The sequence below is a fragment of the Acomys russatus genome, chromosome 23 (assembly GCF_903995435.1).
Source record: "Acomys russatus chromosome 23, mAcoRus1.1, whole genome shotgun sequence".
NCBI classification, from domain to species: domain Eukaryota; kingdom Metazoa; phylum Chordata; class Mammalia; order Rodentia; family Muridae; genus Acomys; species Acomys russatus.
Window position 1 is genome coordinate 5,997,577 of NC_067159.1, and position 12,024 is coordinate 6,009,600.

A 12,024-nucleotide genomic window follows, 5' to 3' on the forward strand; every position below is an offset into this window, starting at 1 on the left:
AAGTTTCCCTAAGTGAAATCTAATCTCAAAACAAAACCATACATGAAAGTTATGAAACACAGTTACAATTTTAGAGAAATTTTTAAAACACTAATTTTGTATATACAGTCTATCTCTCAGTACCAATTATATCAAAAAAGAGACTATATTATTAACAACTCATTTAATAACTGCTTCCCTTTAAGAAAAAGTGACAACTCTTTCCCAATATCTAGCAAGTTACAATTACTATGAATACCCTCTCAGAAAAAAGTTCCAGATTTGACTCAGAGAAATTATAAGACAGGATTAAGCACTTCATTTACTACTTACTCCTAAACTGTTCTCGATGCCTGTTCTAGTTTGAGTTCTAGTGCTGAGATATACCATGACTAAAAGCAACTAGAAAAAGTGTCTGACTTACAAGTCCCTACCACAGTCAATCACTGAGGGGAAACACAACAAAAACCTAAGCAAGAGAAAAGACAAGAACCATGGAGCAATGCTGATTACTAGCTTTCTCCTCATGGCTTGCTCAGCCTGCTTTCTTATACAGCCCAGACCCCCTGAACAGCACAGCACTGCCCACTGTAGCTAGGCCTCCCACATCAATAACCAATCAAGAAATGCATCACAGACTTGCCCACAATCCAATCTGAAGGAGACAATTGTTCAACTGAGGATCTCTCATCCAAAATGACTCAAGCTTGTATCAAGTTGACAAAAAACAAAAAACAAAAACAAAAACAAAAAAAAAAACAAAAGCAAAACCAAAAAAAACTCCACAATGCCTAACCCTCAAAACCAAAAGTAAGAGCTCAGTGAGAGCGAGGTATGGTGGCACATGTCCATGATCCGAGCACTCTGGAAGGCAGAAAAAAGTGATCTCTGTGAATTCAAGGCCAGCCTGATCTACAAAAGGAGTCCAGGACAACCAGGGCTACTCAAACCCTGTCTCAAAAACAAACAAACAAACAAACAAAACAAAACAAAAACTCATTGTGAGAATAAGATCTCTATCCATATTAAGTTACAAATATAAAGAGAACAATTCATGGGCTGGAGAGATGGCTCAGAAGTTAAGGGCCTGTCTGCTCTTCCATAGGCCCGAGTTCAGTTCCCAGCAACCACATTGTGACTCACAACCATCTATACTGGGATCTAATGCCCTCTTCTGGTACATAGGCATACATGCAGATAGAGCACTCATGTACATAAAATAAATAAATCTTGTGCCGGGCGTGGGTGCACACCTTTAATCCCAGCACTTGGGAGGCAGAAGCATGTGGACTGCTGTGAGTTCCCGGCCAGCCTGGTCTATCTACAAAGCAAGTCCAGGACAGCCAAGGCTACACAGAGAAACCCAGTTTCAAAAAAACCAAAGAAAGAAAAAAGGAAAAAGAAAAAAGTTAAATCATTCACTTTAATTTTCCAATATACAATTTTTCAGTACAAATGAATTATTACACTGAGAAAAGAGGGGGGAGGCATTTGAGAGGAAAAAGCAGTTCCAAGGTAGTGGTGGCACACGTCTTTAATCCCAGCACTCAGGAGGGAGAGGCAGGAAGATCTCTGTGAATTTCAGGCCAGCCTGGTCTACAGAGCAAGGTCTAGGACAGCAAGGCTACACAGAGAAACCCTAACCCGCCCCCCCAAAAAAAAAGACCAAAAAAAAAAAGCAGTTTCAAATTGAGCTGACAAGTGTTGCTTCCCGGGCAACAGTGACACAGGAAGACGGACAATATGTCAAGGTAGTTCTAGATATTAAATTTTCAGGCATCTTTTTTGATTCCAGAAAATATTCTTCCTGACATCTGACATTTTAGAAAATGAGAAGTTATTCATCATTAACCAGCTTGCTAAATCTAGAAAGGTAAAATGGGTATATTTTCTTTTTTTGCATAAAACTCATGCCATGACCTGATGGCTTGGTCCTGAAAACCTGAGATGAGAAAAGAATGAAGAAAGGACACATAGACATATATAAAGAAAGTCTAGAATCAGGTGGGCTGCATTCAACTCTGATGGAGCACCACCAACTACACAACAGCTGTGCTGAACAAAATAAATATTAATTTATTTAATTATAATATAAACATACATAAATTAATACTATATATTTTATATACAATGTATTGTAGTAATATGTTTATATGTATAAATATAATGTTACATATTATATTTATATAATTATTGTACAGTTATATAGGTATAAATATATTTTGTTATATACTAATATATTACATAATATAATAATATAGAGATTAAGTTATTTATATAATAAACATAATAAATGTTATGTACAACACAGGAGGAGGAGATGGTCTTGGTAGAAGGACTCTGGAAGAGCAGTCTCAGGCTTTGATCATCCAGGAAAAAGAAGCTACAGTTACTATTGTTTGAACACTGGACAATCATTCATAAACAGTCTTACTTGCATGCAGTCAACACTCTCTCAGACCAGAGGAAGGCCTTATTATCCCTTACACCTTACCGTGGGAAGGCTTCACCACTTCCCAGGGTGTGAAGCTGTGCCCATGTCAAACAATACATGTTCACTCAGGATGCTATCCACTCCCCTCACAACCACTCTGGGCTTTCTTGGCTCCCGACACCCACTCAGGGGAAAATTATTATTGTTATGCTACATAGCACAAAAAAGTACTCAATAAAAATTAATTTGGAAATTACTTACTCCTTTATTAAATCTTTATTTTCTTGGATTTCTTCTTCTAATTTCAAGCTTACTTTTTCATTTTCAAACTAATTTACAAAATAGAAAAGTTAATCACATTTCACTTAAAATCACTGAGTGTAATCATTAAGCAAGTTTTCTTAACTAGCATGTTATTATGTAATTATAAGAAATTCTTTTCTTTCTACATAAAGGAAATTTTTGTTACAGCTTATCAATTTTCCATAAAAATGAGTCTCCTTGAGAGGTGCAGGCATGAGGATAAGGAGTTTGGGATCAAATTCATGTAAACAGTGAGTCTGAAGCCAGCTGAACTACACAAGACTAAATTTTATCTGAAGAAAGCATACAAGATGACTCAGCAAGTAAAGACATATGCCATCATGCCTGGCAATATGAGTTCAATCCTCAGAGCCTACATGATACAGGAAGAAGACTGAATCCCACAAGTTGCCCTCTGACCTAAAACATACACTCATACATTAAATTAGTGTAAAAAGGGAGGAACCTTTCACTTTCATCAGCTTAAGAGTTTTCTGAATGACCAGTAAAAACATTCAGTAATATACAGCACAATATTCTCTCTAATAATGTTGAAGTGTATTATCTGCTTGTACTTTGGCTTTTTTCTCATTCTGTAATATCAAAATTAAACAGTTCAAGGTTTTGTATATAAATAATTCTGATATATCCACTTACATCAAATTAAACGTCAATAATGGGACGTAATAAAATTTTTAACTCTTTTGTAGAATTTGTCCTGTATTCATTCCCAAATCTGAACTATAGCTTTTATTAAGGAAATTTCTTTTTTTGCTTGTTTGTTTGTTTTGGTTTTTCAAGACAGAGTTTCTCTGGGTAGCCTTAGCTGTCCTGGATTCACTCTGTAGACCAGGCTGGCCTTGAACTCACAGAGATGAGCCACCACACCTGGCTTATTAATGAAATTTCACAAAGCCTGTTCTCAAATATCTGCCACATAATTAACCGAATTCACTTTAAATTAATATTCTATTTCTAACAGTATTGTGCTAATATTTACTATGTGCCTTATTTTTATCTTTTTTCTTTAATTTTTGATTCATATAATATTTATTTGCCATATTTATAATTAAAAACTTCATTATACCTGTAGTTCCTGAATGGCTTTTCGCTGGGCTTCAATTATCTTTCTGTTTTCTTGCAACTTATTTTCTTTCTGCTTCAATTCAATTTCTATGCTCACTTTCCATTTTTTTAGCTTTTCAGCCTCTTTATACAGCTTTGAGTACAGTCTGCTCATTGGCTCTGAATTCTATTTAAATGGATTTCCAAAAGTTAATTGTCTAAGATTTCAATATAACTATAGTTACCTACCACAAATACATACATACTAATGATGACAAATTTGTCTACCCAATTTGTATTCTAGCAGCATTAACCCAGAGTATCAAAATACCATATGCTACTTGACTAAAATTACTGAATAAAAGCTAAAATACATCACTCCACAGGAAATATGTTCATCTCTTAAAATGCTAACTTCTTAAAGCATTAGAGATTAGAAAAATAATCTGGGATTAAGAGTATTATGTTTAAAATATGACAAGGAAAATAGCAAATATATAATTTTCAATAAGCTTGAAGTTTTATTTAAATTTCTTGCCCTCTTTATCCACATCATATTATAAATGCCAGAAGAATTTGGGCTTGCTTTTCATTTTCTTTTTTTGGTTTTTGGCTTTCCACGACAGGGTTTCTCTATGTAGCCTTGGCTGTCCTGGACTTGCTTTGTAGACCAGGCTGGCCTCGAACTCACAGAGATCCGCCTGCCTCTGCCTTCCTGGGTTTGCTTTTCATTTTGGAGCTGGAAATCTAACTCCAGGCATCTCACATGCTAAGCAATAACATAAACTCTAGTGTGAAGCTATACTCCAAGCCTTAGTTAAAAAAATAAACTGATATTTGTTTGCAGATAGCCCGTTATCAAAATATAAACTGGTTCCAATTTTATTTTATTCTGGCAATATTAAGCTTAGCACTTATCAGGCTATGAGGTGACCCTTAGTTTAGAAGATACGCTATAAGAATGGTTCTTATCATCTATAAGCTATGCCATGTTCTACAAATTTCTTACACAATAAAGCAGCCTGATGACAATTTCATCTATTAAAAGAGTACCTTTGTAAAATACTAGCATTTCACATTTGTATCTATCTTTATTCCGCTTGTCTTAATTTTTTATTGTAATTTCCCCAAAAGAATTAGTTGCTCTTAACTAAGAAACTACAAAAGCTTAGCACTTCAAATACTTTAAGAGGAAAAACTGTCTGCAATCAGGATGCAACCTTGCTGAAGAGCAGTTGCCACTTTAAAGTGCATGAGGCTCTGGCTTAGTCCCCAGAACCACCCAAAGAAAGACTTCAAAGGATATATTTTAAGACATTAACCAAACATTAATATGTTGGGAACTTAAATATACTGAAATAATAAATGAAATTTCAATAGTAAGAAGGAAATATCTGACCTCAAAATCAGAGTCATTTACTCCTTCCTGATAGTGGCAACTGCCAGAATTTGCAACCTAAAAAAAAAATCAAAATCAATGTTTCCTATAAGATTGTATTTTTAGAGCTAATGACAGTTAAATGCACTCTCTTACTAACCTGTTCGAGCAAGGGCAAAATGCTAAGTTTTTGCAAAGCAGGATCTACAAAATAAGAAACTGGTATTAAATATGAGATCATCACTTTATGTGTTGAATGTCAAGTATATCAATTCAGGGGCTGGAGAGATGGCTCAGTGGTTAAGAGCAGTGACTGTTCTTCCAAAGGACCCGGGTTCAATTCCCAGCACCCACCTGGCAGCTCACAACTGTCTTTAACTCCAAGATCTGACATCCTCACACAGACATACATGAAGGCAAAACACCAATGCACATAAAATAAAAATAAATTTTAAAAAAGAAGAATATCAATGCAATACTTATGTTGTACTTTCAGTAACTAGCAATGTATATACCAAAATGTTTCTATGAAAACTGATCTATTGTTTCTCCAAACCTACCTGTATCAATGTTTTCCCGACTTTTTGAAAGACTAGACATTGTAAATGGAACAGCAACATCAACTTCTGTACATTTGTTGACAGTCTAGAAATACAAAGAGATTCTTTAAATATTCTGTTCAATACCACCTTGATACCTGTGCAACGCACACATTTATAGCACATAACAGTGCAATACACATATATAGCATCCAAAAGTCACAGTAATTATAAATCTTTTGATGTATATTGTCTAAAATATCAAATGCTTCTGCTATGCAAACAAAGCAAAATTTTTAATTATGTTTTTCCCCTAGTAAAAGAAACCTAAGCTAAAAATTACATAACAGAAGCTTTGTAGTTATTCTAAAATAGTAATTTCAATGGAATATAGTTTTCTTCAATCTCCTTCAAATTCATCTTCACTGAACCTAATTTCAATGACTTGTCTACAGAAGAAATTTTCTACAGCATGTAAAATTAAATATTAATTTATCATTTCCATATAAAGTACCACTTGATAAATTTAAATAATATAAAAAGCTGTTTCACCTGAGAAATCTGGTGCAATTCTTTTCAATTAGAATTTTACTAAATAAATGAATTTCCCTTTTGCCCTATCAGGAAGCTCAGTCACAATATTAATTATTACCCACATATAGCCATTTGTGCCAATAGTCTTAATTTTCCTAATTTTCTAATATTTTTCCTTAAAAATTGCCTCAAATCCTGAGAGATTTTTTTCCTCAGTGGTACAGCCCCTGGTTAAGTGCTCATCCTGCAGTAAGCAACTCTAATACTGGGTCAGTCAGGCACAAAAAAGAAACAAGAAAGCAGAAGTTGCGAAGAAGAAAGGAATTACTGGGAGGGGAATGAGAGGGGTAATGGGAGGTTCTTAAATATCATTTTGTTCACTATCACTTTGATACTCAACAAATATATACAAGTACTTACATACAAACAACATATGTATATGCTTAAAGAAGCCACTTTAGGCCAGGCATGGTGGTGCATGCCTTTAATCCCAGCACTTGGGAGGCAAAGCAGGCAGATTGCTGTGAGTTCGAGGCCAGCCTAATCTACAAAGTGAGTCCAGGACAGCCAAGGCTACACAGAGAAACCCTGTCTCAAAAAAAAGGAGAAGGAGAAGGAGAAGGAGAAGGAGAAGGAGAAGGAGAAGGAGAAGGAGAAGAAGAAGAAGAAGAAGAAGAAGAAGAAGAAGAAGAAGAAGAAGAAGAAGAAGAAGAAGAAGAAGAAGAAGAAGAAGAAGAAGAAGAAGCCGACAGTTTAACTATAAATCCTTAGACGTACACACAGCGTTTGCAGTACAAAATGTATACATGAAAATACCGGACACCTTTAATCCCAGCACTCAGGAGGCAGAGCCAGGCAGATCTTTGTAAATTCGAGACCAGCCTGGTCTACACAGTGAGTCTAGGACAGCCAAGGCTACATTTAAAAAAAAAAAAAAAAAACACAAGAAAAAAGGAAATATCATACTAAAACCCACTATTACCTACTATTAATGTTAATAAAAACACTAAAAAGTTTCAAATCATTTACTCAGAGAGATTATTTAAATAAGCAAAAGAGTTTAAGGTAGGGAGGGTGTGGGGGGGGGGGTACTGCCAGCAGAGGTCTTATCAAGCTGGAAACGCCGGGAACTGCACGTGCTCTTGGTGGCTGAGCCATCTCTGCAGCCCAGCAGTGCATCTTTACAAGAGTCACTTTTAAAGACTTCCTTTCGAGTTTAAAGGCCGCCAGCCAACACACAGCAGGGGCTGTTATTCCATGGAAGCGAAGCGATTTAAAACCGCTTGGGTGCGCCAGCTATTACTGTAACATACAAAGCTTTCAAAGTACGCTTCTTCTTATTGGCGTTTATTTCTTGTGATCTACGTGGAGTCGCGCACGTGTGCCCGTGGCGTGGTGGTCAGAAAACAACTTTGCGAAGCTGCTTCTCCGCCCTTCGCCCACGAAGGTTCTAGGGATGGAACCCGGCCCTAAGGCTCGGCGGCAAGCGCCCTCCCCTCCCCACCCTCCCCCCCCCCCCCCAGGCCGGCTCACCCCCCCCCCCCCCGCCCAAGGCCGGCTCTCCGAGAGGAAATAAAGCATGCATGCCGCACGTGCAAACCGTGCAAACCGACCTTGAAGTAGGTGTTGTCTCCCGCCGCGGTCTGGGGCTTCACGGCAGACACTTGACTGCTGCTCAGCCTCGGCGGGACGAACAGCGTGAAGGGCTTTTGCTTCTCCATGGCGTCTACGAGGCGGGGGGAGGGGGGCGGGGGACGGGGGGCGGGGGGGGGGACGGGGGGGGGGACGGGGGAGGGGGGACGGGGGAGGGGGGACGGGGGAGGGGGGAGACGGGGGAGGGGGGACGGGGGAGGGGTCGCGAGGCTCGGTGAGTAAGGCTGATGCAAAGGGAGCTGGGGTCCAGCCCGCAGGGACCCCGCAATCCCGCCCCCCACACCCCGACTCCGGCCGCCGCAGGCCCAGCCGGAAGCGCCAAAGCCTAGGCCCGCGCCTCCGAGGCCTCGACGCCACGCGCCCAGACACATGTCACGGAGCCGCGCCATGTTTAACCGCCCCCACCCACCCACCAACCCATCCCCAAGCTCTCCACTCGCTCACCGTCTGCGGGCTCCGCTCCCCCGCGAGCGCTCCTCTATGAAAACATGGAACGGGACCGCGAGCTTCGGCCTCAGAACCTCCTGGAAGCCCGAGAATGCCCGCCACAGGGGCAGGGCTGGGCAGGACTGGGCAGTCGGGTGGCTAACGGCTAAATATAACCGTTGGTGGGCACCGCAGCTGGCCAGGATCTCGCGCGTGCGCACGCTGCAAGTCTCGCGGGACCTCAGTTCCCGCGGGGGCCCGGGTTCTGGTTCTCCCTCCGCCAAGGCTTCGTTCTCTGAGAACCCTGGCGAAGCTCTCCTAGTGCTCAGATGAATGAGCTGATTGTGCCAACAATCACACTGCCGTATTGCTATTTAAAGGAGTCGTTTCTTCTTTTAAAAAAAAATAATGGATTTATTATTTTTTGTTTTGTGCGTAAGAGTATTTTGTGGGGCACTGAAGAGATGGCTCATGGAGTTCAATTCCCAGCAAGCACATGGTGGCTTACAACCATCTACAATGAGATTTACTGACCTCTTCTGGCGTGCGGGCGCACATGCGGGTAGAACACTGTATAAATAAACAAACAAACAAATCATTTGTGTTTTGTGTGCGTGAGTGTACCTATACGTGCAACCACGTGCATGCCGTGTCTTGGGCAGCCATAAGAGGGTGGACGGAGTTACAGATGGTTGTTACTGCCGTGAGATGCTGGGACCCAAAGATGGGTCCTCTGCTACAGCAATCAGCCCCATGAAAAGGAGTCATTTCTAAGGAGCCCCAAGGACGCCAGGGAGTGATGCTGAGGTTGGCTTAGGGAGTTGGTGGCGCTTCCCAGGTCCCGAATGTGTTTGCCATGGCCTCTGCTCTAGCTATACCATCCACACCCGCTACTAAGCACAAGCCGAGCAAGCAATGGCTGCAGAGTCTTACGAGACCAAGAAGTGGCGCGCAGGTGTGTGAGGACTGGAGATAAAAAAGAGGAATGAAGGCTAAAGCCGGCATGTGGGGGGAGTGTTTTGGACTTTAGAGATGAGAATCATGAGGAAATTTGAGCAGCAGGATTGGACTGATCGTCTTTGGGAGAAAAATTCATGGTATGAAGATTGCTTCCGGTTTATGGAATGGGATCATTCTAATAGCTTCGACAAGATGTAAGGATCTGAATGATCACAGGGCCAGTGGCGATGATCTATCAGCTGGAAAATACAATTAGCAGGCCAAAGCAGTGTGTTTTAGCTTAAGTAGAAGGGAGAGAAATCAAAGGGGCAGGCTTGGCTAACTAGATATATTATTACTACAATGCTGAGACAGAAGCAATGACCCAACTCTCCCAAGGCACAGTAGGCTGGGTCCACTTCACGCCGGCAGCTTTCCTCAGCCAATGCCTCACAGTCCTGGCATCTCCAGTGTGCTGGAGCCTCCGTTAGAACTTGACCTTCACGACTTCATAAGCGATCTCCGGAGCCTGCTTGCAGGAAATCAGTCCTGCCCACACATTGCCTGACTCAGTGGTCAGTACACATTTCCATGATCCCCTCACTCTTGCATCTAGCCTGCCTGCAAAATCAACACAGATCACCAAAGTTCAGTCACAGCTGGAGACATAGGTTGGGCCCTTGGACCACAACTACAGCGGCCTCTATGTGCCCTCAAGGGCAGGTCTAGGGAAACACTCTTTAGGGGGTTATTTTCAGGCAGGGAAGCCCATGGGGTGCATTCTCAATTCACTCTCTCCTTCCAAATGAATTTGGGTTTTTTGGAAGCTAGAGCCTTCAATGGGCGAGTCATTGCTCCCAAGGCACCTCTCCCTTTGTCCCAGTTAAAAATGCCTAAATTTTACAGTAATATTTTTAACAATTATACCTGCCTGTCTACAACCTTAAGCTTGAACAAGATCCTTTTCCGCCCACACAAACAACTGCACATCTTTTATATCTTTCTGCCCAGTTGCTGTAAATATTGCATAAAAACAGTAAGTAGTAACTATGCCACAGCCGAATACATGCTATCTTGAAATAATTTCTACCAAACAAGCTAGTCTATTATTTCTTTATTATTATTTCAAACTCAGTTTCTCGGGATGTGGGAATAATGTGGCCAGGTTCTTTATCAGAATATAATGGAAGTGGTCTCTGATCCAGTTTCTGATAGGGACTTTGTTTCCCTCTGAAACCTCCCGAGCCAGGACTTCACTGTCCACACTGGTAGCACTCTGGTCCCTCACACTGAAGCTGTCATTAGAGCAACAACTAGCCAACGACACCACACTTTTCCAAATTCCTCCCACAAACCCCCTTGCAAAGGCCTACCAAGCACAAGGTCATATTTCTTGTAGCCATCGTCCCACTTCTCAGAACCAACTTTCAGCTCTTGTGACCAAATAACCACAGCAAGTTTGGCTCACAGTCCAAAATGGTGAGAAAGCCTGGAAGCAGGGACAGGAACCAGCGGCTGGTCACTCTGTATCCACAATCAAAAGGGTGGTACCTTGATGGCTTTTTTGAGACAGGGTTTCTCTGTGTAGTCCTGGCTGTCCTGGACTCCCTTTGTAGACCAGTCTGGCCTCAAACTCACAGCGATCTCCTGCCTCTGCCTCTCGAGTGCTGGGATTAAAGGCGTGTGCCACCACTGTCTGGCTTGGTAAGTCTATTTTTTAGACCCAAAAGAGACCATGTACTGATTTTCAGAGACTACATTACCTTCTTCTCCACAGTGTTAAAGATTCCTTTCCCTTCATAGCTCCTGCCAATATTCTTTCCCCGCCAACCCCCTCCCCCCCTTCTCTTTCTCTTTGAATTTTTCCTAGACAGGGTTTCTCTGTGTAGCCTTGACTGTCCTAGACTTGCATTGTAGACCACGCTGACCTTGAAACTCACAGAGATCCACCTGCCTCTGTCTCCAAGTGTGCGTCACTGTGCCCAGCCTCTTTCTTCTTTAAAACAAAACAAAACAAAGCAAAACAACTCTTTCTGCTTACACTGTCACTATGCACATATGGAGCACAGGACAGCTTTCCTATTCTCATGGGTCTGAGGCACTGGGCTTTGACATGGCTGTACTCCTCTTAGTAATCCATGCTCACTCAGGATTTCCTCTGATTTATACTGCTAAATTTATCCCACCAAAGGAAATAGCAGCACAAGATAAAGGAACACGTTTTAATACTCTGTAATGTCATACGTACAAATAACCTGAGTCAAACTTTTCTCTTGAGAGTACCTAGTGCAGTTTGATTTCTATAGCTGAATTTTTAAAGGGAGCTCTGAAAAAATATGCTAATGAGAGATCTAGCTCTTTGATGAAACTATCAGGCTTGGCAAACATGTCAAAATTAATGTAAAACTGAGGAGGTGATGCCGAAATGCTTTGGTGAGCAGTGTTTTTTTAAACAGCTTCGTTTTCCTTCCTCTTTAGGACAGATGCAGATTAAAGGGTCTCTATGTGGATGACGTCCTCTTCAACTGTTCTAAATGCATTACTGTATATTAAACAGTATGCTCACACTTATAACATACACATGGTAGCGTACAATGTAAAAGGAAGCACTTAGCCTTATGTACATTATTTGTGAAATGCACTGCTGCTACAACAGCACTCTCTGAGAAGAAGAAGGGAGCAAGAAAAGAAACAGAACAAAGGAGCAGTTAAAAAAGCCATCAAGGGGCTGGAGAGATGGCTCAGTGGTTAAGAGCATCGCCTGCTCTTCCAAA

General features: G+C 41.2%; 1 protein-coding gene across 1 annotated transcript in view; it reads right to left on the bottom strand.

Moving 5' to 3' along the window:
• Positions 1-7,953, bottom strand: part of Sycp1 (synaptonemal complex protein 1) — an 81,388-nt gene extending 73,435 nt beyond the window's left edge. The window contains exons 1-6 of the mRNA XM_051165544.1: positions 7,846-7,953; positions 5,720-5,804; positions 5,320-5,363; positions 5,181-5,237; positions 3,804-3,968; positions 2,675-2,742 (exon numbers count right to left, since the gene is read on the bottom strand). Coding sequence (XP_051021501.1) covers positions 2,675-2,742; positions 3,804-3,968; positions 5,181-5,237; positions 5,320-5,363; positions 5,720-5,804; positions 7,846-7,953 — 527 coding nt within the window. The remainder of the gene's footprint in view (positions 1-2,674; positions 2,743-3,803; positions 3,969-5,180; positions 5,238-5,319; positions 5,364-5,719; positions 5,805-7,845) is intronic.
• Between the last annotated feature and the right edge of the window lie 4,071 nt (positions 7,954-12,024).